The 23,063-nt window shown below is 38.6% G+C and overlaps 2 protein-coding genes across 3 annotated transcripts in view; one reads left to right on the forward strand and one right to left on the reverse strand.

The window, feature by feature from the left end:
- IPCEF1 (interaction protein for cytohesin exchange factors 1) overlaps window positions 1-23,063 on the forward strand; it is a 94,127-nt gene that overhangs the window by 13,143 nt on the left and 57,921 nt on the right. Inside the window, exons 3-4 of one of the 2 annotated variants that reach the window (XM_007186134.2) lie at window positions 702-741; window positions 1,366-1,535. In XM_007186134.2, coding sequence (XP_007186196.2) covers window positions 702-741; window positions 1,366-1,535 — 210 coding nt within the window. The remainder of the gene's footprint in view (window positions 1-701; window positions 742-1,365; window positions 1,536-23,063) is intronic. The other variant, XM_057527569.1, reaches the window with a different exon arrangement.
- OPRM1 (opioid receptor mu 1) overlaps window positions 1,395-23,063 on the reverse strand; it is a 174,733-nt gene continuing 153,064 nt past the window's right edge. The window contains exon 4 of the mRNA XM_028167459.1: window positions 1,395-1,433. Coding sequence (XP_028023260.1) covers window positions 1,395-1,433 — 39 coding nt within the window. The remainder of the gene's footprint in view (window positions 1,434-23,063) is intronic.

Genomic DNA, 23,063 nt, shown 5'->3' on the forward strand with positions numbered 1-23,063 from the left:
GTGTCAAATAGAAATTGGCAATTAATTTATCTTCCATAAAACATACGAGAAACATTCAGAGATACTTAAGGCAATATGTAATTTAAATCTAGATGTAAATAAGAATTTCCTGACAAGGAGGGTTGATAGGTACTTAGATCTCACCAAAAGAGGTTGTGGAACTTCTTTTCTCTGGGATGTTTACTTCATGTGGCTTAGATGCAACCCCATGGTGTTAGCAGGACCATGAATTTAACAATCTGATGTGAACCTGTAGTATTGCGACATTGCAATGGTTATCTTGCAGGTTTATTTAAATAATTGCTGTTATTTAGAAATGGCACAAAAAGAAGCACAACATAATTTTGTCTTCTCTCACAAAAAAATAAAAAGGGAAATATTTTTATTATTTTTAAGAACTTGAGTGAACGGTGTCCTTTCATAACTAAAGCGGTAGTGAGAAAGATGCCTGTGGGTGGAAACAGGAAACATTAGTGATAAACGCTGTTACGTATTTTTTTCAGGTGCAGCTCCATGTCTATTGATTCTAATTAGCACATTTCGTGCCTCAGCTAGTAGCTCCCCTTTAGCTCTGCCTGGAGAGTTTTTTTTTTAGCTTCCATCCTGCTCATACATACTGCCACCTCCTCCCTCCTTCTCTCGTTACAAATGTTACAACACAATCAGAAATTTCCTCTTTTCTTTCCTTCCTGCATTTCCAGCAGGTTCCCTTGCGTCAGAAGCAGAGAAAGAAAACTAAAGGTAATTAGATCTTTTGTTTCTTTATCCCGTTTGTGTGTGTGAGTGTCCTTTTCTCCTGGATGCCTTCTTTAGGATCTGATTTTTGTCTGTCTTAATGCTAATATCAGAAGGTGGATGGCAGATTAATTTGGGGTTCTTTTGGATCGATTTTAAGAAATGACGGCATGCTGTTCATTTGGATTAATCCCCCGTGGTGTGTCAACAGAGCTTAGAAAGACTGGCACTGAGTCGGGGAAGTGGCCGTGTTTCTAGGTGGGCATTAACCCTTTTGCATCTCTTGCATAACTCCTGCTATTATTGTTGAAACGAGCTGTGTTAGTGCGGTGATGTACCTGCCAGACTCATGATTTTCATGTCTTCAGCTTATTCCATTGAAGAATATTCTTAGACTAACACTTGCATGTGAGTCTCACTGTTTCTTTGATCATTCATATCTTGCACCTTCTAAGCACCAAATGAATGGTTAAAAATAAAATCGATAAATTACTTTCTTTTTGCATTTGCTTTGCATAAATCTTGGGACAAAAATCCAACTTCCTGGAGGTAAAGAGCGAACAGTTACCTTTCAGTCTGTCACATACATCAGGGTACGATGTTACCTACCTTTTCGCATAATTGTTGCAGGTTTTTTCACCATGAGTCGGAGGAGGATATCATGTAAAGACCTGGGGCATGCTGACTGCCAAGGGTGGCTATATAAGAAAAAGGAAAAAGGAACTTTCCTAGGCAACAAATGGAAAAAGTTCTGGGTGGTCCTGAAGGGATCATCACTGTACTGGTACAGCAATCAAATGGTGAGTCCTCTGTCCCCCTCCTGTTCCAGGACTCGTTAACAAAGGGTGGGTCAAAGGTCATTGTGGAGCAGGTGATCCCCGTGGGAAAGATCATTTTTATTTCTGGGACTTGGAACAGAGCAAAGAAACAAATAAGTTGTAGAAACTGTTTCTGTAGATATGTAGGTTATTCTATTATACCTGACGGAGGAGAAAACCATCCTGCTTGACTAATCTTTGGTTGAAGAGGGGCATCCAAACATATATCCTTATTGAAGGAGGATTTCAGGGCCTATTAATGTTAGTCTTCCATGATAGATGCTAATCATTTCAGGAATTCCTTGGACAGCACTTGATATGGGAACTTGACATTGTTAAGATCTCTACTAAAAAAAAGGGACCCAACTTTATTGGGGTGTAAATTGATTCAGTCCACAGCAAGCTATTTTCTTTTCTCCTCCTTTATTATCTTCTTTTCCTCTGACCTTCTCTATTAGGTGGGTTGGTTTTGGAATCGCTAACCTGTGTGCCGGCATTGTGTTGGTGACTGTCATCTCTTGTTCTTTGGCATGTACAGGGAAGGCATTAAACTAATGATGCTTGGACAACACTTGATAAGAAAGCTGCCTCACTTATCCTGTAATAGGCACTTCACTTTTGTGGTCTGCTTTGCAGGCGAGTTTTCTGTTGGAAAAGGCTGCAAATAAAGTTACTGTTAAAATGTGTACTGATCTTTCCTGGCTTGAAACGTTCTGAAAACAACGATATTTGTCGAATATTGAGTAGAGACCTTTCACAAAGGAACTCTCTCCACAAACACCGAGTAGCCATTTGCTGATCTCACGAGAGCCTGAGTTTCTCTTTGTGGTAGAGTGAAGGTCAGCAATGGATGTCCTTTAATCCATTGAGGGAAAATCATTTAAAAATTGACCGCAAGCCAGAAAAATTCTTTTTATGTGACACCAGTCTTTTAAAATGACTTGTGTATGCCCATCTCTCAAGCAACAGAGCTTTAGGGCAAATAACTTTGTAAATGTAAAATAAGTGCCCCGTGTAGTTTGTGGGTAAAATTTTTAGTTGATAAATTTACATTCACTGGCCACTAATCAAAAAATTGTGTACCCACATAACCCAAGGCACCTGTCCTGTAAGGATTTGATTAAACTGGACCCAAATCCAATTCCAATGCCCCGGAATAAGCATCGTCCCCTGTGCTTTTCTCTGTACTCCCCTTCCCCTGTCCCCCGTTCCCAAGCTTACAGATTTGGTTTCACCCAAAACATGGTACAAAATTCTTCACTGAGTTTTATAAAAATATATATTTTTGAGCTTTTGGCGAGCTTTAACAATCTTATCAAATATTTGGGAGCTTCATAAGAAAGAAACACCTTGCAGAGTATGCAGTCTTCCACTATCTTCTTTTTCTCTCTTTTCTTCTCCCCTCCTGGATACATTTACCATCTTGTCTAGCATGGAATAGTTTTACCCAAATTAAGGCAAACTGGAGCTGGGGTCTCACCTTCTATCCTAAGGGATTTTTCCTGAACAAATACAGCTTCTTTCTTAACGAAGGTTAATTAATTATGGTTAATATAACTTTCTGCCTCTCGTTTATAATATTTTAGGCTCTTGCTTTTGGTTAGTTGTGCAAGTGAGAGTTTGCATCTTCTGTGAAATGCGAGGGCTTACTGATTTACCTTTTAATGGCTCTCTAGGAATTTTCCGAGGCTGTTGGAAGGATTGCGCGCTGATGGAGCGTGACACATCTGTGGGAAGTAACAAAACTCAGATATAAGCATGGCGTTAATTTTCTCATTCAGTCACATTATTCTGCACGTATGTTCTGGTGCTGTTCCTGTCTTCATAGAATCGAGTCCCCTCTGAACCACACATAGTTACAGATTTGGCTTATTTGGCGTCATAAATTCATTTGGCTTAAGTTTCTCTTAGAAGAGCAATGAATTACCTATTTTAGGCACTAGGAATCTCATGCTTCCACAGGGAGCTGCACTGTTGACTGAGACTAGATTAGAAAGAGGAAAAGGAGGGAGCATCGGACCCCCTTGAGCACCCCTGTCCTCACTTGCTGTCATGCAAACAGATAAAGCAATATTCACATAGCAAATCACGTACTCGAATAGAATTAGATTAGGAGCATTGAATGGAGAATAAATTTACTGTTATTTGGCCACAGAATTATTCTATTAAACTTGTGGTATATAGCAGAAGGACCCTTTCAACTTCCTAATTCTATGACTCTGTGTTACAGAGGAATAATCTCTCCACACACACCCCCCCCCACACACACCCTTGCATCTTAATTATATGTTTGTTTGGGGGAGAAAAGGCTACTCAGTGAACACTTAATGAGCAGTCATAATCCTGCTATCTGTGTGAATATCAACTGTGAAATAATTGCCGAACACATACCCTCAGGCTGAGAACATTTATTTACTTTCTGCCACTCAAGGAATTCAGATTCAACAAAGTAGCTCCCAAGGCACCAATGTCTCACGAACAAACTTCTGCTTCTTCTGCCTTCCCTGTTCCCCATTCTTTCTCATATGGTAACGGAGCTGATGGCATCACAGCCAGAGCCACCTCTTATCGAATGCCTACCCTATGTCAAGGGAGAGTCGAGGTACCTTTCATACACACTCTTTTTAACTTCTCCAAAATACCCTCCAAGGTAGCAATTGTCACCACGTTTAGAAAGTTGGGAAGGCTGAGACTCATAGAACTTGTATACATTCTCCAAGTGACCCAAGTCCTAAGGGGAGGGGGTAAAATAGACCCTCTTTAGCCCCTTTGACTCTTCAGCCCCCGGTTGTTGTCATATGCCAACCTGACCCCATGTGGGGACCAGGATAAATGAAGTGGTTCAACTCCCCTATTGTCTGTGTTCAATGGGGTTTGGAGAGAACAACTCTAGAAGTGAAACGTGGGGCTGTTCTTATGTGCAAGTACAAGTGAGCTCATGGGATCCCTTTGCTTGTCTCTCTTGTTCCCTGACACAACCTGAGGAGACATCACCCTCACCTCTCTCAGCGTTTTGTCATTGTTGTTACCTAGTAACTGACACATGGTGTACTGCCTTCTTTCGTCACTCTTTGCTGCTTTAAAAAGTACTACCCAGATTTCCTTGAGAAAGGTCAAGTCCAGACACTCATCTACCATTTTTCACACCCCGTATTATGTGCATAGAATGTGATGCAGCACACAAGAATTTATGCCACGTCTTACAAAACCATATTCAAGTTGAACAGCCTTAAAAATCCAGGCTGTTTAAAATTCTGGATTGAAATCCACACAATTGTTTTCCTTTGCCTCTAGATAAATTACCAATTCATTTCCTGGCTCCTGAGAGTCTGCTGACCTGTACCTATCTTACTTCCCAGCCTCCCCACCTCCACCCAAGCTTCAACTACAGAACGGCTTTTAATTCCTTATTAATGTCATATATGCTGACTGTCTCTTTAAGCCTTTGCATATGCTGTTTTTCAGCTCAGAAAACTCTTTGTCTTCATGCTGTACAGTCTTTCTCCCACCCAATTCCATCAAGCTTATTCCTCCTCATAAGTCAAATTTTAGTTTAAATAGCGCATCCTCTAGGTGATCTTACCTTTCCTCTGACCCAAATTAGGCTGCCTCTTCTTCTCCCATAGCAAGCTATACTTATTACACTTATCTTCCTTTTTCGTACATGTTGTTAGACTTGCTATTTTCCATAATTGACAATAATCTCTGTAGAAAGACAATAGTATATCTTTAGCGCCTTAGGTAGTGTCTGACACTTCCTAGGGACTCAAGTAATATTTGTTGATTTCATAAATAAATCAGATTTAGGAATCATCAGCATTTACCTTACCCATGGGAATTTTGAGAAATGGGATGGTGAATAAGGACTGCTTTTTTTTAAAATTTAATTTTATTTATTTTTATATAGCAGGTTCTTACTAGTCATCCATTTTATGCACATCAGTGTATACATGTCAATCCCAATCTCCCAATTCATCACACCACCACCCTCCCACCCCACTTTCCCCCCTTGGTGTCCATACGTTTGTTCTCTACATCTGTGTCTCTATTTCTGCCCTGCAAACCGGTTCATCTGTACCATTTTTCTAGGTTCCACATATATGCGTTAATATACGATATTTGTTTTTCTCTTTCTAACTTATTTCACTCTGTATGACAGTCTCTAGAGTCATCCATGTCTCTACAAATGACCCAATTTCGTTCCTTTTTATGGCTGAGTAATATTCCATTCTATATATGTACCACATCTTCTTTACCCATTCGTCTGTCGATGGGCATTTAGGTTGCTTCCATGACCTGGCTATTGTAAATAGTGCAGAAGTGAACAATGGGGTGCATGTGTCTTTTTGAATTATGGTTTTCTCAGGGTATATGCCCAGTAGTGGGATTGCTAGATGATATGGTAGTTCTATTTTTAGATTTTTAAGGAACCTCCCTACTGTTCTCCATAGTGGCTGTATCAATTTACATTCCCACCAACAGTGCAAGAGGGTTCCCTTTTCTCCACACCCTCTCCAGCATTGGTTGTTTGTAGATTTTCTGATGATGCCCATTCTAACTGGTGTGAGGTGATACCTCATTGCAGTTCTGATTTTCATTTCTCTAATAATTAGTGATGTTGAGCAGCTTTTCATGTGCTTCTTGGCCATCTGTATGTCCTCTTTGGAGAAATGTCTGTTTAGGTCTTCTGCCCAATTTTGGATTGGGTTGTTTGCTTTTTAATATTGAGCTGCATGAGCTGTTTATATATTTTGGAGATTAATCCTTTGTCTGTTGATTCATTTGCAAATATATTTTCCCATTCTGAGGGCTGTCTTTTCGTCTTGTTTGTAGTTTCCTTTGCTTTGCAAAAGCTTTTAAGTTTCATTAGGTCCCATTTGTTTATTTTTGTTTTTATTTCCATTACTCTAAGAGTTGGATCAAAAAAGATCTTGCTGTGATTTATGTCAAAGACTGTTCTTCCTATGTTTTCCTCTAAGAGTTTTATAGTGTCTGGTCTTACATTTAGGTCTCTAATCCATCTTGAGTTTATTTTTATATATAGTGTTAAGGAGTGTTCTAATTTCATTCTTTTACATGTAGCTGTCCAGTTTTCCCAGCACCACTTATTGAAGAGACTGTCTTTTCTCCATTGCATATCCTTGCCTCCTTTGTCATAGATTAGTTGACCATAAGTGTGTGGGTTTATCTCTGGGCTTTCTAGCCTGTTCCATTGATCTATATTTCTGTTTTTGTTCCAGTACCATAGTGTCTTGATTACTGTAGCTTTGTAGTATAGTCTGAAGTCAGGGAGTCTGATTCCTCCAGCTCCGTTTTTTTCCCTCAAGACTGCTTTGGCTATTTGGGGTCTTTTGTGTCTCCATACAAATTTTAAGATTTTTTGTTCTAGTTCTGTAAAAAATTCCATTGGTAATTTAATAGGGATTGCATTGAATCTGTAGATTGCTTTGGGTAGTATAGTCATTTTCACAATATTGATTCTTCCAATCCAAGAACATGGTATATCTCTCCATCTGTTGGTATCATCTTTAATTTCTTTCATCAGTGTCTTATAGTTTTCTGCATACAGGTCTTTTGTCTCCCTAGGTAGGTTTTTTCCTAGGTATTTTATTCTTTTTGTTGCAATGGTAAATGGGAGTGTTTCCTTAATTTCTCTTTCAGATTTTTCATCATTAGTGTATAGGAATGCAAGAGATTTCTGTGCATTAATTTTGTATCCTGCAACTTTACCAAATTCATTGATTAGCTCTAGTAGCTTTCTGGTGGCATCTTTAGGATTCTCTATGTATAGTATCATATCATCTGCGAACAGTGACAGATTTACTTCTTTTTTTCCAATTTGTATTCCTTTTATTTCTTTTTCTTCTCTGATTGCCATGGCTAGAACTTCCAAAACTATGTTGAATAATAGTGGTGAGAGTGTACATCCTTGTCCCGTTCTTGATCTTAGAGGAAATGCTTTCAGTTTTTCACCATTGAGAATGATGTTTGCTGTGGGTTTGTTGTATATGGCCTTTATTATATTGAGGTAGGTTTCCTCTATGCCCACTTTCTGGAGAGTTTTTATGATAAATGGGTGTTGAATTTTGTCAAAAGCTTTTTCTGCATCTATTGAGTGATCATATGGTGTTTCTCCTTCAGTTTGTTAATATGGTTTATCACAGTGATTGATTTGCATATATTGAAGAATCCTTGCATTCCTGGGATAAATCCCACTTGATCATGGCGTATGATCCTTTTAATGTGTTGTTGGATTCTGTTTGCTGGTATTTTGTTGAGGATTTTTCCATCTATATTCATCAGTGATATAGGTCTGTAATTTTCTTTTTTTGTAGTATCTTTGTCTGGTTTTGGTATCAGGGTGATGGTGGCCTCATAGAATGAGTTTGGGAGTGTTCCTTCCTCTGCAATTTTTGGGAAGACTTTGAGAAGGATGGGTGTTAGCTCTCCTCTAAATGTTTGATAGAATTCACCTGTAAAGCCATCTGGTCCTGGACGTTTGTTTGTTGGAAGATTTTTAATCACAGTTTCAATTTCATTTCTTGTGATTGGTCTGTTCATGTTTTCTATTTCTTCTTGGTTCAGTCTTGGAAGGTTATACCTTTCTAAGAATTTGTCCATTTCTTCCAGGTTGTCCATTTTATTGGCGTAGAGTTGCTTGTAGTAGTCTCTTAGGATGCTTTGTATTTCTGTGGTGTCTGTTGTAACTTCTCCTTTTTCATTTCTAATTTTATTGATTTGAGTCCTCTCCCTCTTTTTCTTGATGAGTCTGACTAATGGTTTATCAATTTTGTTTATCTTCTCAAAGAACCAGCTTTTAGTTTTATTGATCTTTGCTATTGTTTTCTTTGTTTCTATTTCATTTATTTATGCTGTGATCTTTATGATTTCTTTCCTTCTGCTAACTTTGGGTTTTGTTTGTTCTTCTTTCTCTAGTTCCTTTAGGTGTAAGGTTAGATTGTTTATTTGAGATTTTTCTTGTTTCTTGAGGTAGGCTTGTATAGCTATAAACTTCCCTCTTAGAACTGCTTTCGCTGCATCCCATAGGTTTTGGATCATCATGTTTTCATTGTCATTTGTCTCCAGGTGTTTTTTAAAATTTCTCTTTGATTTCTTCAGTGATCTCTTGGTTATTTAGTAACGTATTGTTTAGCCTCCATGTGTTTGTGTTTTTTACGTTTTTTTCCCTGTAATTGACTTCTAATGTCACAGCATTGTGGTCAGAAAGGATGCTTGATATGATTTCAATTTTCTTAAATTTACTGAGGCTTGATTTGTGACCCACGATAGATAACAATCTTGTGATCAAGATTTGTGATGTATCCTGGAGAACGTTCTGTGTGCACTTGAGAAAAAAGTGTAATCTGCTGTTTTTGGATGGAATGTCCTATAAGTATCAATTAAATGTATCTGGTCTATTGTGTCATTTAAAGCTTGTGTTTCCTTGTTAATTTTCTGTTTGGATGATCTGTCCATTGGTGTAAGTGAGGTGTTAAGGTCCCCCACTATTATTGTGTTACTGTCAATTTCCTCTTTTATAGCTGGTAGCAGTTGCCTTATGTATTGAAGTGCTCCTATGTTGGGTGCATATATATTTATAATTGTTATATCTTCTTCTTCAATTGATCCCTTGATCATTATGTAGTGTCCTTCCTTGTCTCTTGTAACATTCTTTATTTTAAAGTCTATTTTATCTTATATGAGTATTGCTATTCCAGCTTTCTTTTGATTTCCATTTGCATGGAATATCTTTTTCCATCGCCTCACTTTCAGTCTGAATATGTCCCTAGGTCTGAAGTGGGTGTCTTGTAGATAGCATATATATGGATCTTGTTTTTGTATCCATTCAACAAGCCTGTGTCTTTTGGTTGGAGTATTTAATGCATTCACATTTAAGGTAATTATCGATATGTATGTTCCTATGACCATTTTCTTAACTGTTTTGGGTTTGTTTTTGTAGGTCCTTTTGTTCTCTTGTGTTTCCCACTTAGAGAAGTTCTTTTAGCATTTGTTGTAGAACTGGTTTGGTGGTGCTGAATTCTCTTAGCTTTTGATTTCTCCATTGAATCTGAATGAGATCCTTGCCGGGTAGAGTAATCTTGGTTGTAGGTTCTTCCCTGTCATCACTTTAAGTATATCATGCCACTCCCTTCTGGCTTGTAGAGTTCCTGCTGAGAAATCAGCTGTTAACCTTATGGGAGTTCCCTTGTATGTTATTTGTCGTTTTTCCCTTCCTGCTTTCAATAATTTTTCTTTGTCTTTAATTTTTGCTAATTTGATTACTATGTGTCTCGGCGTGTTTCTCCTTGGGTTTATCCTGTATGGGACTCTCTGCACTTCCTGGACTTGGGTGGCTATTTCCTTTCCCAGGTTAGGAAAGTTTTTGACTATAATCTCTTCAAATATTTTCTCTGGTCCTTTCTCTCTCTCTTCTCCTTCTGGGACCCCTATAATGCGAATGTTGTTGCATTTAATGTTGTTCCAGAGGTCTCTTAGGCTGTCTTCATTTCCTTTCATTCTTTTTTCTTTATTCTGTTCCACAGCAGTGAATTCCACCATTCTGTCTTCCAGGTCACTTATCCGTTCTTCTGCCTCAGTTATTCTGCTAGTGATTCCTTCTAGTGTATTTTTCATTTCAGTTATTGTGTTGTTCATCTCTTTGTTTGTTCTTTAATTCTTCTAGATCTTTGTTAAACATTTCTTGCACCTTCTCAATCTTTGTCTCCATTCTTTTTCTGAGGTCCTGGATCATCTTCACTCTCATTATTCTGAATTCTTTTTCTGGAAGGTTGCCTATCTCCACTTCATTTAGTTGTTTTTCTGGGGTTTTATCTTGTTCCTTCATCTGGTACATAGCCCTCTGCCTTTTCATCTTGTCTATCTTTCTGTGAATGTGGTTTTTGTTCCATAGGCTGCAGGATTGTAGTTCTTCTTGCTTCTGCTGTCTGCCCTCTGGTGGATGAGGCTATCTAAGAGGCTTGTGCAAGCTTCCTGATGGGAGGGACTGGTGGTGGGTAGAGCTGGGTGTTGCTCTGGTGGGCAGAGCTCAGTAAAACTTTAATCCCCTTGTCTGCTGATGCTGGGGCTGGGTTCCCTCCCTGTTGGTTGTTTGGCCTGAGGCGACCCAACACTGGAGCCTACCTGGGCCCTTTGGTGGGGCTAATGGCAGAGTCTGGGAGGGCTCATGCCAAGGAGTACTTCCCAGAACTTCTGCTGCCAGTGTCCTTGTCCTCACAGTGACACACAGCCACCCCGTCTCTGCAGGAGACCCTCCAACACTAGCAGGTAGGTCTGGTTCAGTCTCCCATGGGGTCACTGCTCCTTCCCCTGGGTCCTGATGCGCACACTACTTTGTGTGTGCCCTCCAAGAGTGGAGTCTCTGCTTCCCCCAGTCCTGTCAAAGTCCTGCAATCAAATCCCGCTAGCCTTCAAAGTCTGATTCTCTAGGAATTCCTCCTCGCATTGCCAGACCCCCAGATTGGGAAGCCTGACGTGGGGCTCAGAACCTTCACCCCAGTGGGTGGACCTCTGTGGTATAAGTGTTCTCCAGTTTGTGAGTCACCCAACCAGCAGTTACGGGACTTGACTTCATTGCGATTGCGCCCCTCCTACCATCTCATTGTGGCTTCTCCTTTGTCTTTGGATGTGGGGTATCTTTTTGGTGAGTTCCAGTGTCTTCCTGTCGATGATTGTTCAGTAGTTAGTTGTGATTCTGGTATTCCTGCAAGAGGGAGCGAGAGCACGTCCTTCTACTCCACCATCTTGAACCAGTCTCCCCTGTCTTTCTCAGAGTCAAATGAAGGAGCTTTCAAATTATATGGAGGGAAAAAAAATCTGTTTTAAAATTACATGGACTAGTGTCTTCCTTCTTCGATCCCTCGTATCACACAGCACAATCCTTGGTATGATTTGCTAAATTCTTGTTAGAGTGAAGGTATCTTATTTTGTTGTCATTTTTTACATTCTGGCAACGAATGAGTTGGGGATTGTTCCCATTAAGCAGGTGAAGATGATACTTCCAGTTCTCTAGTGAAAGATCATCTTTTCTAGCAAGAGACAGTTATAACCAGTGAGTCTTACAGAAACTCAAGACCTTCTCCCTTTGAAGATCTGAATGCCAGAAGAGTCTACCGTAAACTGGATGGATTAAATAACAGTTTTTTTTCCTCACAGTTCTGAAGGCTTGGAAGTCCCAAGGTTAGGGCGCCAGCATGGTTGATTCCTAGTGAGGGCTCTCTTCTTGGATTGCAGACAGCCGCTTTGTCTCAGTGCCAGAGAATGCCCCAGGACTGCTTTTGACGGAAAATAATTTTCCAGCAAAACTATGTCTCTTTTAAAAATAGTCACGTATAGTCACGTCTATTCTTAAAAATACAGGAAAAGGTCCAATTTGAGATTTGCTAGAAGGGCTCCACGGTCCCAAATAGGTCCCACACAGCAGTTCCCGTTTTGCTAACATCTTTTCAGAGTTTATTTTATTAGATTCTTTCTAGCCATGGCCCCTGGCTGAAGACAAGTGTTCATTCATCCAGATCACCAGGCTGGGGGCAGAAATGTTGAAAGAGAGAAAGGTTTCCCAGGGAATTCCCTCTACTCTAGCATTTCACCTGGATTTCAGGCACAGCTGGAGACTGATGTTTGGGATCAATATCTTCTCTCTGGAGAAGGAGAAACAAAGTTCTGAATTATTGTTTTCCTTCAGGCATGTTGCTACGAAATAGTGACAGTATAGGTCCTTAAGATGTGATTACTTATTTGTTAAAACTATCTTATGTCTGTCAGTTTTTAGATTTCTGTCTTTTGCTATAACTTCTTATTTTTCTTTTCTAAGAATTCTTAATTAAAATTTAGCATAGTTCCTTGGGAAATATATTGTGGATTTTATTTATACCCAAGACCAATCATATGGTAAATATTATATATATTATTATGTTATACAACCCACTTAAAATCAGTGAGGTTCTTAAATGTTTCTACTCAAGGAGCATTTACTCATCTTAGTGGTGTATTTTCTTACTTTATCCAAGAGTACATGTGAGCTATCAAAATACATCAAGGGAACAAACGCATTATGCTGGTATACAACTTGGAGGCATTGCCTGAACAATTTAGGCTTTAATTACAAAGCACAGTTTAATATTAGTTACAGATAGCAGATATTAAAAGTCTCTTCTTAAGTGAGCCCAACATGAAAAGTTTATCATCCATCCATCCATTCGTCCACCTAACCACCCACCTACATTTCCTTCCAACAGTGTTTATCGAGGACTTAAAAATAATTTGGGCTAACTGTTGTAAACGTAGAATTAAAAGTAAATGAGAGACTACAATTCTTCTCTCTTAAGAACTTATAGACTGGTGGAGAGGAAAAGACCTATGTAAGTGACATGATCAAAGAAAAGTTGGTGAAAAAAATGGCTCTGAGGTTGAGCAATACAAATGAATTCTGTAAATTCCAGGGGTAAGGAAAATATTTTGGGTCGAATGTGAGAGAGTTCTGCCAAGCAACTTTTATTCCTGGAAGATTCTTTCTCCTTTCTACCTAGGAAGGTGTTTTTTCTTTTCTTATCATTTTCCTAAGCTGCATGATTTCCTTGGTCAAAGAGGCCAGCCTTCTTTACTAGATAAACATAATTTTCACCAATCAAAAAACATTATTCTTGTGGGTTGCAGTGGATGTAGAAAGTCTTCATGGAGAAGATTCTCTTAAGATCAGCCTTGGAAGGCAGTTTTTTGTTTGTTTGTTTGTTTTAAGGATAGAGGGTAGTGTGTGGGCATTCCTGTGTGGGGACTAATGTGAACAAAGGAATGAAAATATACATGAGCTGTGCCACCCCATTGTTTTAGGCATTATATTGAATTCTCATCATAACCTGGCAAGATAGATTGTATTATTCCCATTTTTCAAGGGAATTTAATGAAGCTCAGGGAATTTAAGTAACTTGCTCAAAGTTGCATAAGGAGTATATGGCAGGGCTGGGATTAAAAACAAGATCCACCTACACCGAAGCCAGGCTATTTCCTGGGCTGCATGGCTTCTCCATTTAGAGGTGAGCCAGGGCTGGTAAACGGGGTCTCAAATGCACAGGGCAGGAATGTGGATTTGATCCAGTAAGCAGTAGGGAGCCGCTGCAGATTCTTGAGTCTGAAGTTGATCTCATGAAATTGGCATGTGAAAATACTAACCAAGCAGTAATAAAGGGGATGTATTGGAGAATAAAGGAGTTTTCAGAGGGTCAGTTAAGAGATGGTGACAGAATGCAAGTATTGAGACATGAACTCCTAGAGTAGAGGGGAAACTGAAAATTTGGGACACACTACACAATACGAAAGGGCAAGGTATGTTGAGCACTTGATACAGGACACAAAACATTTGAAGCTAAAATAGGAATGACTCCAAGTTTTGGAGCCTGTGGAGACTGAGAAAATAATATGAAAATTGAGGAAGGACAAGTTCATGGCTAAAAATGCGGAGTTCCATTTAGATTCAATGTCATTGACTTTTCTGGTCTATTTTAGATTTGTACACTCTTTCTTTGTATAAAATTACTAGAAACCCATGTTCTTTAGTAGTGAAGTAACCATTTATTGATGCCATTTGTGCTATTGCATCAGTGGTTCAAGGGAGCCCAGTGGTTCAAGGGAGCCCTGGGTCTCTTATAGAAAAGGTTAATCACCAACTCTTTATTTCATAAAAACTTTTGGTAAACTGGTGAGGTTTGTGGGTTACTATGTGGTTTAATACATATTATGCAGACTTTTCAGTTCTTTGAGAATCCAACCTGCCTGCCCTAATGTGATCGTCTTTCCCCCTCAATGTCTGAATGATTCCATGTGTCTGCAGGTTCAAGTAACCGGGACTATATCAGATGTTTTTAGTATTTAGCTGTATATGCAGGTCATGTGAATTTTGGAAGATCTTAGATTTGGAAGGGATTTTTCTTGGAATCGGTTTTATGAGAATCTCTATAGAAAAAAACCTAATCAGTTTTTAGATTAAACTGAATATACCTCTGCAGAAAATGTTACTTGAAAGCCAGAATTTCTCTTTTCATGAGACAACTGTTCTAAAAGTTTCAGTAAATATAGAGCACCTTTTTTTTTTCAGCATAAGAAAAATAAGAAATGGGTTAATTCTCCCTTTGAAAGAGACATTTAAGTTTTCTTAACTTTCATTATTAATCACCTATCAGCATAGATTTTGGGGAAACTGTCTCAGCAAGTTTAGCATAGGTTGAAAACAAAATCTGGGACTTCCCTGGTGGTGCAGTGGTTAAGAATCCGCCTGCCAATACAGGGGGCACAGGTTCGAGCCCTGCTCCGGGAAGATCCCACATGCCACAGAGCAACTAAGCCCTTGAGCCACAACTACTGAAGCCCACGCGCCTAGAGCCCGTGCTCTGCAACAAGAGAAGCCACCGCAATGAGAAGCCCACGCACCACAAAGAAGAGTGGCCCCCGCTCACCGCAACTAGAGAAAGCCGGCACACAACAACTAAGACCCAACGCAGCCAAAAAATAAATAAAATTAATAATTAAAAAAGTAGATTAAATAAAAAGAATCTGTAGGAATTTATAGTGCAATCAGAGCTTATTATATTCTTGTTTTCTTTTCCCCACTATAAAGGAAACACCTGAGGGCGTATTCTTTACCTCTCAGGTTTAAACTGTGTCCCTAGAGCCTAGAACCAGTAGGCACAGGGTAGGCACCAGTCATTTTTTGAGAAAATTACTTATTACATTACATAATTATCAATTAATTATATAAATCAATTAATCAAAGCATTTTGAACACCTAATATATTCTGAGAGTTCTACAAAATGAGATGCTTTATGAATTATGGGCTTCTAATGTGTTTGATGTCCATATTCATTGTTTTGGCTAACAACCAGCTTCTGTGTGTATCCCAAACAAAATTCCAATATTTAGAAAAGTTTCTTCAGTGAAGACAATTCAAACCAATTAAGTAAAACTGATAAACTCTTTGCCAACCTGTGTTTCTAGAGTTTGTATGGGAAAGGAATATGAGAAAGTGAAATGATGACAGATCCACACAGGGCAAAAGATGTTTCAGCAGCTGTTAAGTGAGCAGTTTACTTCAAGATGACCACATGGGTGAAAGGGGTAAACAGGACAGTTTAGGTACCACTTGAAAACCTGAACATAGGAATTATTGAGGACTTTTTGAGTTCTGTTACTTCCCTCATAGTTTCAGGCAAGTGAAAAGATCTTTAAAATGGATTTTTTTTTTTAATTGGAGTATAGTTGCTTTACACTGCCATGTCAGTTTCTGCTCTACAACAAAGTGAACTATCCATATGTATACATATCCCCCCTGTTTTGGATTTCCTTCCCATTTAGGTCACCACAGAGCACTGAGTACAGTTCCCTGTGCTATACAGTAGGTTTTCATTAGTTATATATTTTATACATAGGGGTGTATACATGTCAATCCCGATCTTCCAATTCATCCCACCTGCCCCCCCGCTTTCTCCCTTGGTATCCTTATGTTGTTCTCTATATCTGTGTCTCTATTTCTGCTTTGCAAATAAGATCATCTATACCATTTTTCTAGATTCCACGTATATGCATTAATATATGATATTTGTTTTTCTCTTTCTGACTTACTTCACTCTGTATGACAGTCTCTAAGTCTATCCACATCTCTGCAGATGACACAATTTCGTTCCTTTTTAGGGCTGAGTAATATTCCATTGTATATATGTATCACATCTTCTTTATCCATTCCTCTGTCGATGGGCATTTAGGTTGCTTCCATGCCCTGGGTATTGTAAATAGTGCTGCAATGAACATTGGGGTGCATGTATCTTTTTGAATTATGTTTTTTTCTGGGTATATGCCCCAGAGTTGGATTGCTGGGTCATATGGTAGTTTTATTTTTAGTTTTTTAAGGAACCTCCATACTGTTCTCCATAGTGGCTGTATCTATTTACGTTCCCACCAACAGTGCAAGAGGGTTCCCTTTTCTCCACACCCTCTCCAGCATTTATCATTTGCAGATTTTTTGATGATGGCTATTCTGACCAGTGTGAGGTGATACCTCATTGTAGTATGTTTGGTTTTGGTTTAATTTATTTGTTGTTTATGATGCTATTACCATGTCCTAACATTTATTTTCCTTGGTAGGTTCCAGAATGTATTTCTAAAATAATGCTTCCCCACCCATATCTTTATGACCAGGGCAGTCAATAGCTGAGGCAGGCTGTTTTTGTTTTTTTGTTTTTTTGTTTTTTTTAATAACTTCTTGTTGCTAAATTCACACAATGTGGGAACAATTGCTTATGTTGCCAATATTATGTTCCTTTCAATTCTTTCCAAACTTTGCAAAAGCAATTGTGAAACACCAAGGCTGTGAAATGTTTCATTTGTTGTCTTGTTCTCATGAGGCTGTGGTATGCTCGGGCACTGCTGATTTGGAAGAGGATGCCAGGGTTAATGATGTAGGTTGGACTGTATCAGAGGACAGTCTTCTTAGCTCACAGCAGTGACTGAAATGCCCAGTCAGGGGGATACAGCATTATCTTCTCTTGTCTGGTAGGCAGGGCATAGTGCTTTTTCTGGTGTTTCCACAACCTTTCTCTCTTACTTTACCTTTTTTTTTGTTAGGATCCAGCTTCTTCCTTCTTGAAAATTTAAATAATTTTTTAAATGCCTTAAATAATTAAGAAAATGCTTTAAAATATCAGACAGATATGGAGGCAGACAGAAAGAAATAAATGAATTAAGATCATTTATTTATTTAAATGAATTAGGATCCCACCACCTTGGTGCGATCACTGTAAACATTTTAATGTATCTGTTTCCAAACATTTTTCTATGTTTTCCAAAAATAAAATTATAACTTGATTTTCTCACTAAGCAATATATTACAAACATATTTTCATGTCAATGTGCATATATATCCACAACATCATTTCTAATGGCTGTATTACATATGGATATATCATAGTTTATCAATCCATAGAATTTGAAATCAGAAATCCTGTTATTTTAAAATCATTTAAAATATCTAACAGAAAATAGAATATACAAGCACACGTATGCTAAATTGAATATAAAGCAGTATGTATTTACAGTTATGTATGTTTAATATATGTGTTTATATAATTACTAATATGTATATAAATATATTGATAGGTGTGTGTGTGTATAACTCAGTTATTCTTTTAAGCAAGCAGGCAGGAAGGTGAGTTTTGCCAGCATGGGTATGAAGGACAAACGTCACCAGGATTCTAGTCCTGCCCTTTCGTACTAAGTTGTGTCATCCTAGGTCAGTGATGTAACTCTGTATGCATCCATTTTCTTACAAGTACGCTTTGACCAAGAATGCTGTCCCTACATAATTCAGAGTGTTATTTGAGAAGATCAAATGCATCTTAAAGTGATAAAAAAAATCATATAAAGAAAGACAATTTTATATATGCTTTAGATGAGATGTGCTTACATAATATTGTGATTTTAGTATGCAGAAGAATTGTGCTAAGGATTTTCAGACACCAGAAGTGTTTGTTTGTTTTTGTGTTTTGTTTTCTTGGTGGCAATAGCTATCGTGTGCTGGAGATTCTGAAAATACACTTACTGACCCTGTGTCAAGGGTGATTTTAAGCCATAAAACAGGAAAGTGAACTAGGAGGCCCTGGGGGATTCTTCAGCACAGTAGTTCCTAACCTGGAGGAAGAGTTTAGGTAATACGTGATTTAGTGATACGGGCTGTGTGCACATTTCCGGAGCAATAGAATGAGAAGTGCCCCATGGGATGAGCTGAACTTTTGGTTAGATTTGAGGATTTTCCTGAGAAATCATTATGTGAACATTTATCATCCCCCTGGAGCAAGCTTTTTAAGGACCAAGGGCCCAGCTTCTTCTACCGACAAGCTAGCTGATAAACTCGTCTGTCATTGTGCTGCTGTGTTTGGTTTCCCATAAAACATGTTTCAAGAACATTTGGAAAGGAAGCTATGCAGTGGAAATGAAATATATATATATAAATATATATAAAATATTTTTTTAAAGGAGTCAGCATTAAAAACATGTTTGAAACAATGTCTTCAATAAGGACACAAGGAAATGACGTGCTATAGTCGAAGATGTCCCCGGGTTCAGAATCAGGACGACGGGTCCCACCGTGACGCTGCAGCCGCTTAACAGCTTAGGCCAATCCCCAACCCTCTCTGGGCTTTCTTCCTTATCTGTGAAATAGGGACATGGATAGCTGGCTGTTCCCTGGGAAACAGGTGGTCTCACGAACAGCATATTAACCACTGATATTTTCCTATTTTGAATCTTAGGAAACTTACTGTGGCAAATGCATTCTCATCCTTTACTGACAAATAATGATTTTCAGAGTAGTAGCTTAACATTTTTTAGAATTTATTTTTGAAAAATTGTGGTACACTGCACATAACGTGAAATTTCCCATCTTAACCATTTTTAAGGGTACAGTTCAGTGGCATTAAGTACATTCACATATTGTGCAACCATCTCCAGAAGTCTTACCATCTTACAGAGCGGAAACGCTGTATTCACTAAACAATAACTCCCCATTCCTTCTTTCCTCCATCCTTGGCAGCTACCATTCTACTTTCCATCTTTACGAGTTTGACTACTCTCGGTCCCCCATATAACTGGAATCATAAGGTATTTGTCCATTTGTGACTGGCTTATTTCACTAAACATAATGTCTTCAAGGTTCCTTGCATCATATTGTAGCATGTGTTAGAATTTCCTTCCTTTTTAAGGCTGAATAATATTCCATTGTATGTGTATACCATATTTTGTTTATCCATTCATATCTGTTGACAGCCACTTGGGTTGTATCCACATTTTGGATATTGTGAATAATGTTGGCATGAATATGGGTGTACAAATGTCTTTTTGAGACCCTTCTTTCAATTCTTTTGGTTTTATATCCAGCAGTGGAATTGCTGGATCATATGATAATTCTATTTTTAATTCTTTGAGGAACTGCCATACTATTTTTTTATGGTGGCCATTTTACATTCCCACAACTGGTGCACAAGCGTTCCCTTTTCTCCACATCTTCACCAACACTTGTTATTTTCTGGTTTTTTGTTTGTTCTTGTTTTTGGATAGTAGCCATACTAGTTGGTGTGAGGTGGTGTCTCACTCTGGTTTTTTTTTTTTTTTTAAGATGAAGCATTTTTTTTTTTTAAGAATGCAGTTTTAAATTTTATTTATTTATTTATTTATTTATTTCTGGCTGTGTTGGGTCTTCGTTTCTGTGCGAGGGCTTTCTCTAGTTGTGGCAAGTGGGGGCCACTCCTCATCGCGGTGCGCGGGCCTCTCACTATCGCGGTCTCTCCCGTTGCGGAGCACAGGCTCCAGACGCGCAGGCTCAGTAGTTGTGGCTCATGGACCTAGTTGCTCCGCGGCATGTGGGATCTTCCCAGACCAGGGCTCGAACCCGCGTCCCCTGCATTGGCAGGCAGATTCTCAACCACTGCGCCACCAGGGAAGCCCTCTCACTGTGGTTTTGATTTGCATTTCCCTAATGATTAATCACCTTGAGCATCTTTTCATGTGCCTTTTGGGCATTTATATATCTTCTTTGGAAAACTATCTTTTCCCATTTGGGGTTGTTTTGTTGTGGCTCAGTAGTAACTTACTGGCACTCATGAAACTTATGAAAACAGTTTGAAGAGATTTGAAAGTTTCTGAAGTATTGGAAGATTTAATATGCATTGCGTGAAGGCACAATTATGTGCTATACTAACTGTGATTTTGAAAGAACTAACCTTATTTTTTATTTCTCTTAAATTTCTAATATTGAAAGCAAATGCACCAGATTTCAAGTTTTCTTAAATGATGTTCCTTTATTTACTCTTCCCTCACTCCTGCTCTAACCAGGGATGGTAGATGAAATTTACTGGGAAGCAAGAGATACAATTTATTCTGTAATAGTGAAATTTAATCAAATGTCTTCCTATTCATTAAAAATTTTTCCTTCCTTTTTAGTGCTTTCTTTCTTTTTTTTTCTGACCATGTTGCTGAAGAGACCAACTCTTCGTAGGGGAAAGTGATAGCATCTCTAGGGTCTTAAGGCTTCTAAAAGACTGATGGGAGTTGAAGCTGCATGGGGCAGATCACGAATGGCCTCATGTACTAAGGCTTGTGCCCTGTGGTGAGGATATTATATTACAGAGAAAAACAACACAAGATTCTTTTGAGCTAAGATTTCCGTCTTAATTGTTTCTGAAATATTTCAGAAGATAATGACTATCTTTTATGTCAGACTACCAGAAAGTTCACTAGTAACTTAATTTCATTTAAAATATGATTTCATAGGGAGAGAATGGAAGAATGTAAGTAAGAATGGCTAGCTATGGGAGCTGATTTATAAATCATACAGTAAGATGCCAGTCACTTCTTGGTCACCACTTAAATATGACCTAATATGATAATGAAGTAGTCCCATTCTTGAGTGATTTTTAAAAGGAAATAATGAAGAGAGATTATGGTGTCAAGCAGATGGGCTGTTTGTGAGCAGGGACCACGAGTAAGGACATTTTCAGTGAGAGGAATAGCATCTCGGTTTAGATTTCCCAGAAGCAGACCCTGAGAAGAGAATTTGGGTGCAAGTAATTTATTTGGGTAGCAATACCAGAAATACTTGGAAAGGGAATGAGGAAGTGAGAAAGGGTGGAAAGTTAGCTGATAAAGCTTTCTTGAGCAAGCAAATTATGACTGTGGGTAACTGAAACTTAATTCTGCTGGGGAACTCTGAGAGCCTGTGAAAAACATGCACTTCTGAGTTTTCCTCCCAAGGGACAGGGGCACTGGAATATTTATATACCAAGTCCCAATGGTCATTTGTTGAGGACTTGTCCTGGGGGCAATGCATCTCTGCACAGGTGGGGAACTGGAATCTGGCAGCCAGAGAAGTCCTCCCACAAAGAGATGCAAGGACTGGCGGTGAAGTCTGGCCAGTGTGCCCCAGGTGATCAGGACAAGGCCATGTGGCTGGGTCGCTAGAAGCATCTGCTGCAAGCGGTCTGCTCCCTTCAGAGCCCTTTTCTCTCCCCCTTGCTGAAGCCTCAGCCTTTCAGAACCATCATGATTATCACCATCAACACCTTCAGTCCATTTTTATAATGAATGCCAGGAATCTGTGGGTTCTGTAGGAAATCAGGTCTTTCTGTTGATTAATCAAGAATTAATCAAACGTTAAATTGACATTACCAAATGTTTTCTATGTAGAACATCTATTTGTAAGAGGAAAGACTTTCTGGGTGAAAATCTCATTATATTCATAATGTAATGCTAGGTAAACCCCAATGCAATAACATTTTAATAAAAGCATACCCCAGATAATGTATGAAGGATACAGAGAGCTTGCTAACATTATTGTTCTCCAAAGAATTTAAAGTATTTTTTACAGCAATTAATCTGACACAGAGGAAACAGGGAGAGCTTAGACACAGAAAGAGCTACTCAGAGGGCTTGGCTGACAGTGGACAGAGTGAAAAAGTTATTTTACTTCACCTTTGCCTTTTTGGGTCATTCCTTCTCTTATTTTCTTTCCATGCCTTTCCCCAATTCTTATCATTAATAATAAAATCTTAAATTATGTATTGCCCTGACAATTTTACAGTATTACATAGATTCATGTTAACTCTAGTTAGCCTGAAGACTCTGGTTAGATCCAGCATGTGGTGCTGGCCCGAGAAGTTAAGTTGCTCGGCCTAAAATGACACATTAAGTGGCTTGCTTCAAGATACTCTGATTCAAATCCAGGATTCTTCCTTCCATGCAATCCGTCAACTGCAGATTCTCTTCTATTTCAGCTCTTGTCTGAGACTGAAGAAATTTTTGTCTAGAATTATTTAACTGAGTTCTGGTCTGAGTTTTGTCACTTTAATGACATCACATAACTTTCCTATTGTATAATGCCAATCTAGTTTGATGTGTAGGTTAAAAACTGATCAATTTTATAAATTCTGGCACTTGAATATGATTAATTGTCCTCTAAAGGCTAATAGTACCTAGATGGCATATGCTTAGCACTCAATAAATGTTAAGGTTTTATTAGATAGTACTCAAGATTATTATAATTATTATATTTCTTAAAAGGGTTTCAAGCATTCTCACTGCCAGGCCTGCTTCTGATATCTAAAAACAAAACAAAACAAAACAAAACAAAACAAAACAAAAAATTATTTTTTCTTCTTCCCTTGCAGTGCTTGTCATAGCCCAGTGCTAATAAGCTCAGCTCTCTGCCTGCAGGCCCAGGTAATACTCGCAGAATGGAGATTGCCTTGGTGTATAATCTTCCTAGTTCCTTTCCTGAAAGGAAGAGAGAGTTGAGTTGCTTATCAGAACAAAGCAGCATCACATAATCTGTCATCTGGAGAGAAGGAGGGAAGCTTTAGATTTCATGCAATTTTTTGAGGGGAAGAAAAACTACTAAAACTATCTAAAAATAGTAACAATGTCACTACTAAAAGTTCTTGGACTGTGTTCCACTAAAT

This window comes from Balaenoptera acutorostrata, chromosome 14 (assembly GCF_949987535.1).
Source record: "Balaenoptera acutorostrata chromosome 14, mBalAcu1.1, whole genome shotgun sequence".
NCBI classification, from domain to species: Eukaryota; Metazoa; Chordata; class Mammalia; order Artiodactyla; family Balaenopteridae; genus Balaenoptera; species Balaenoptera acutorostrata.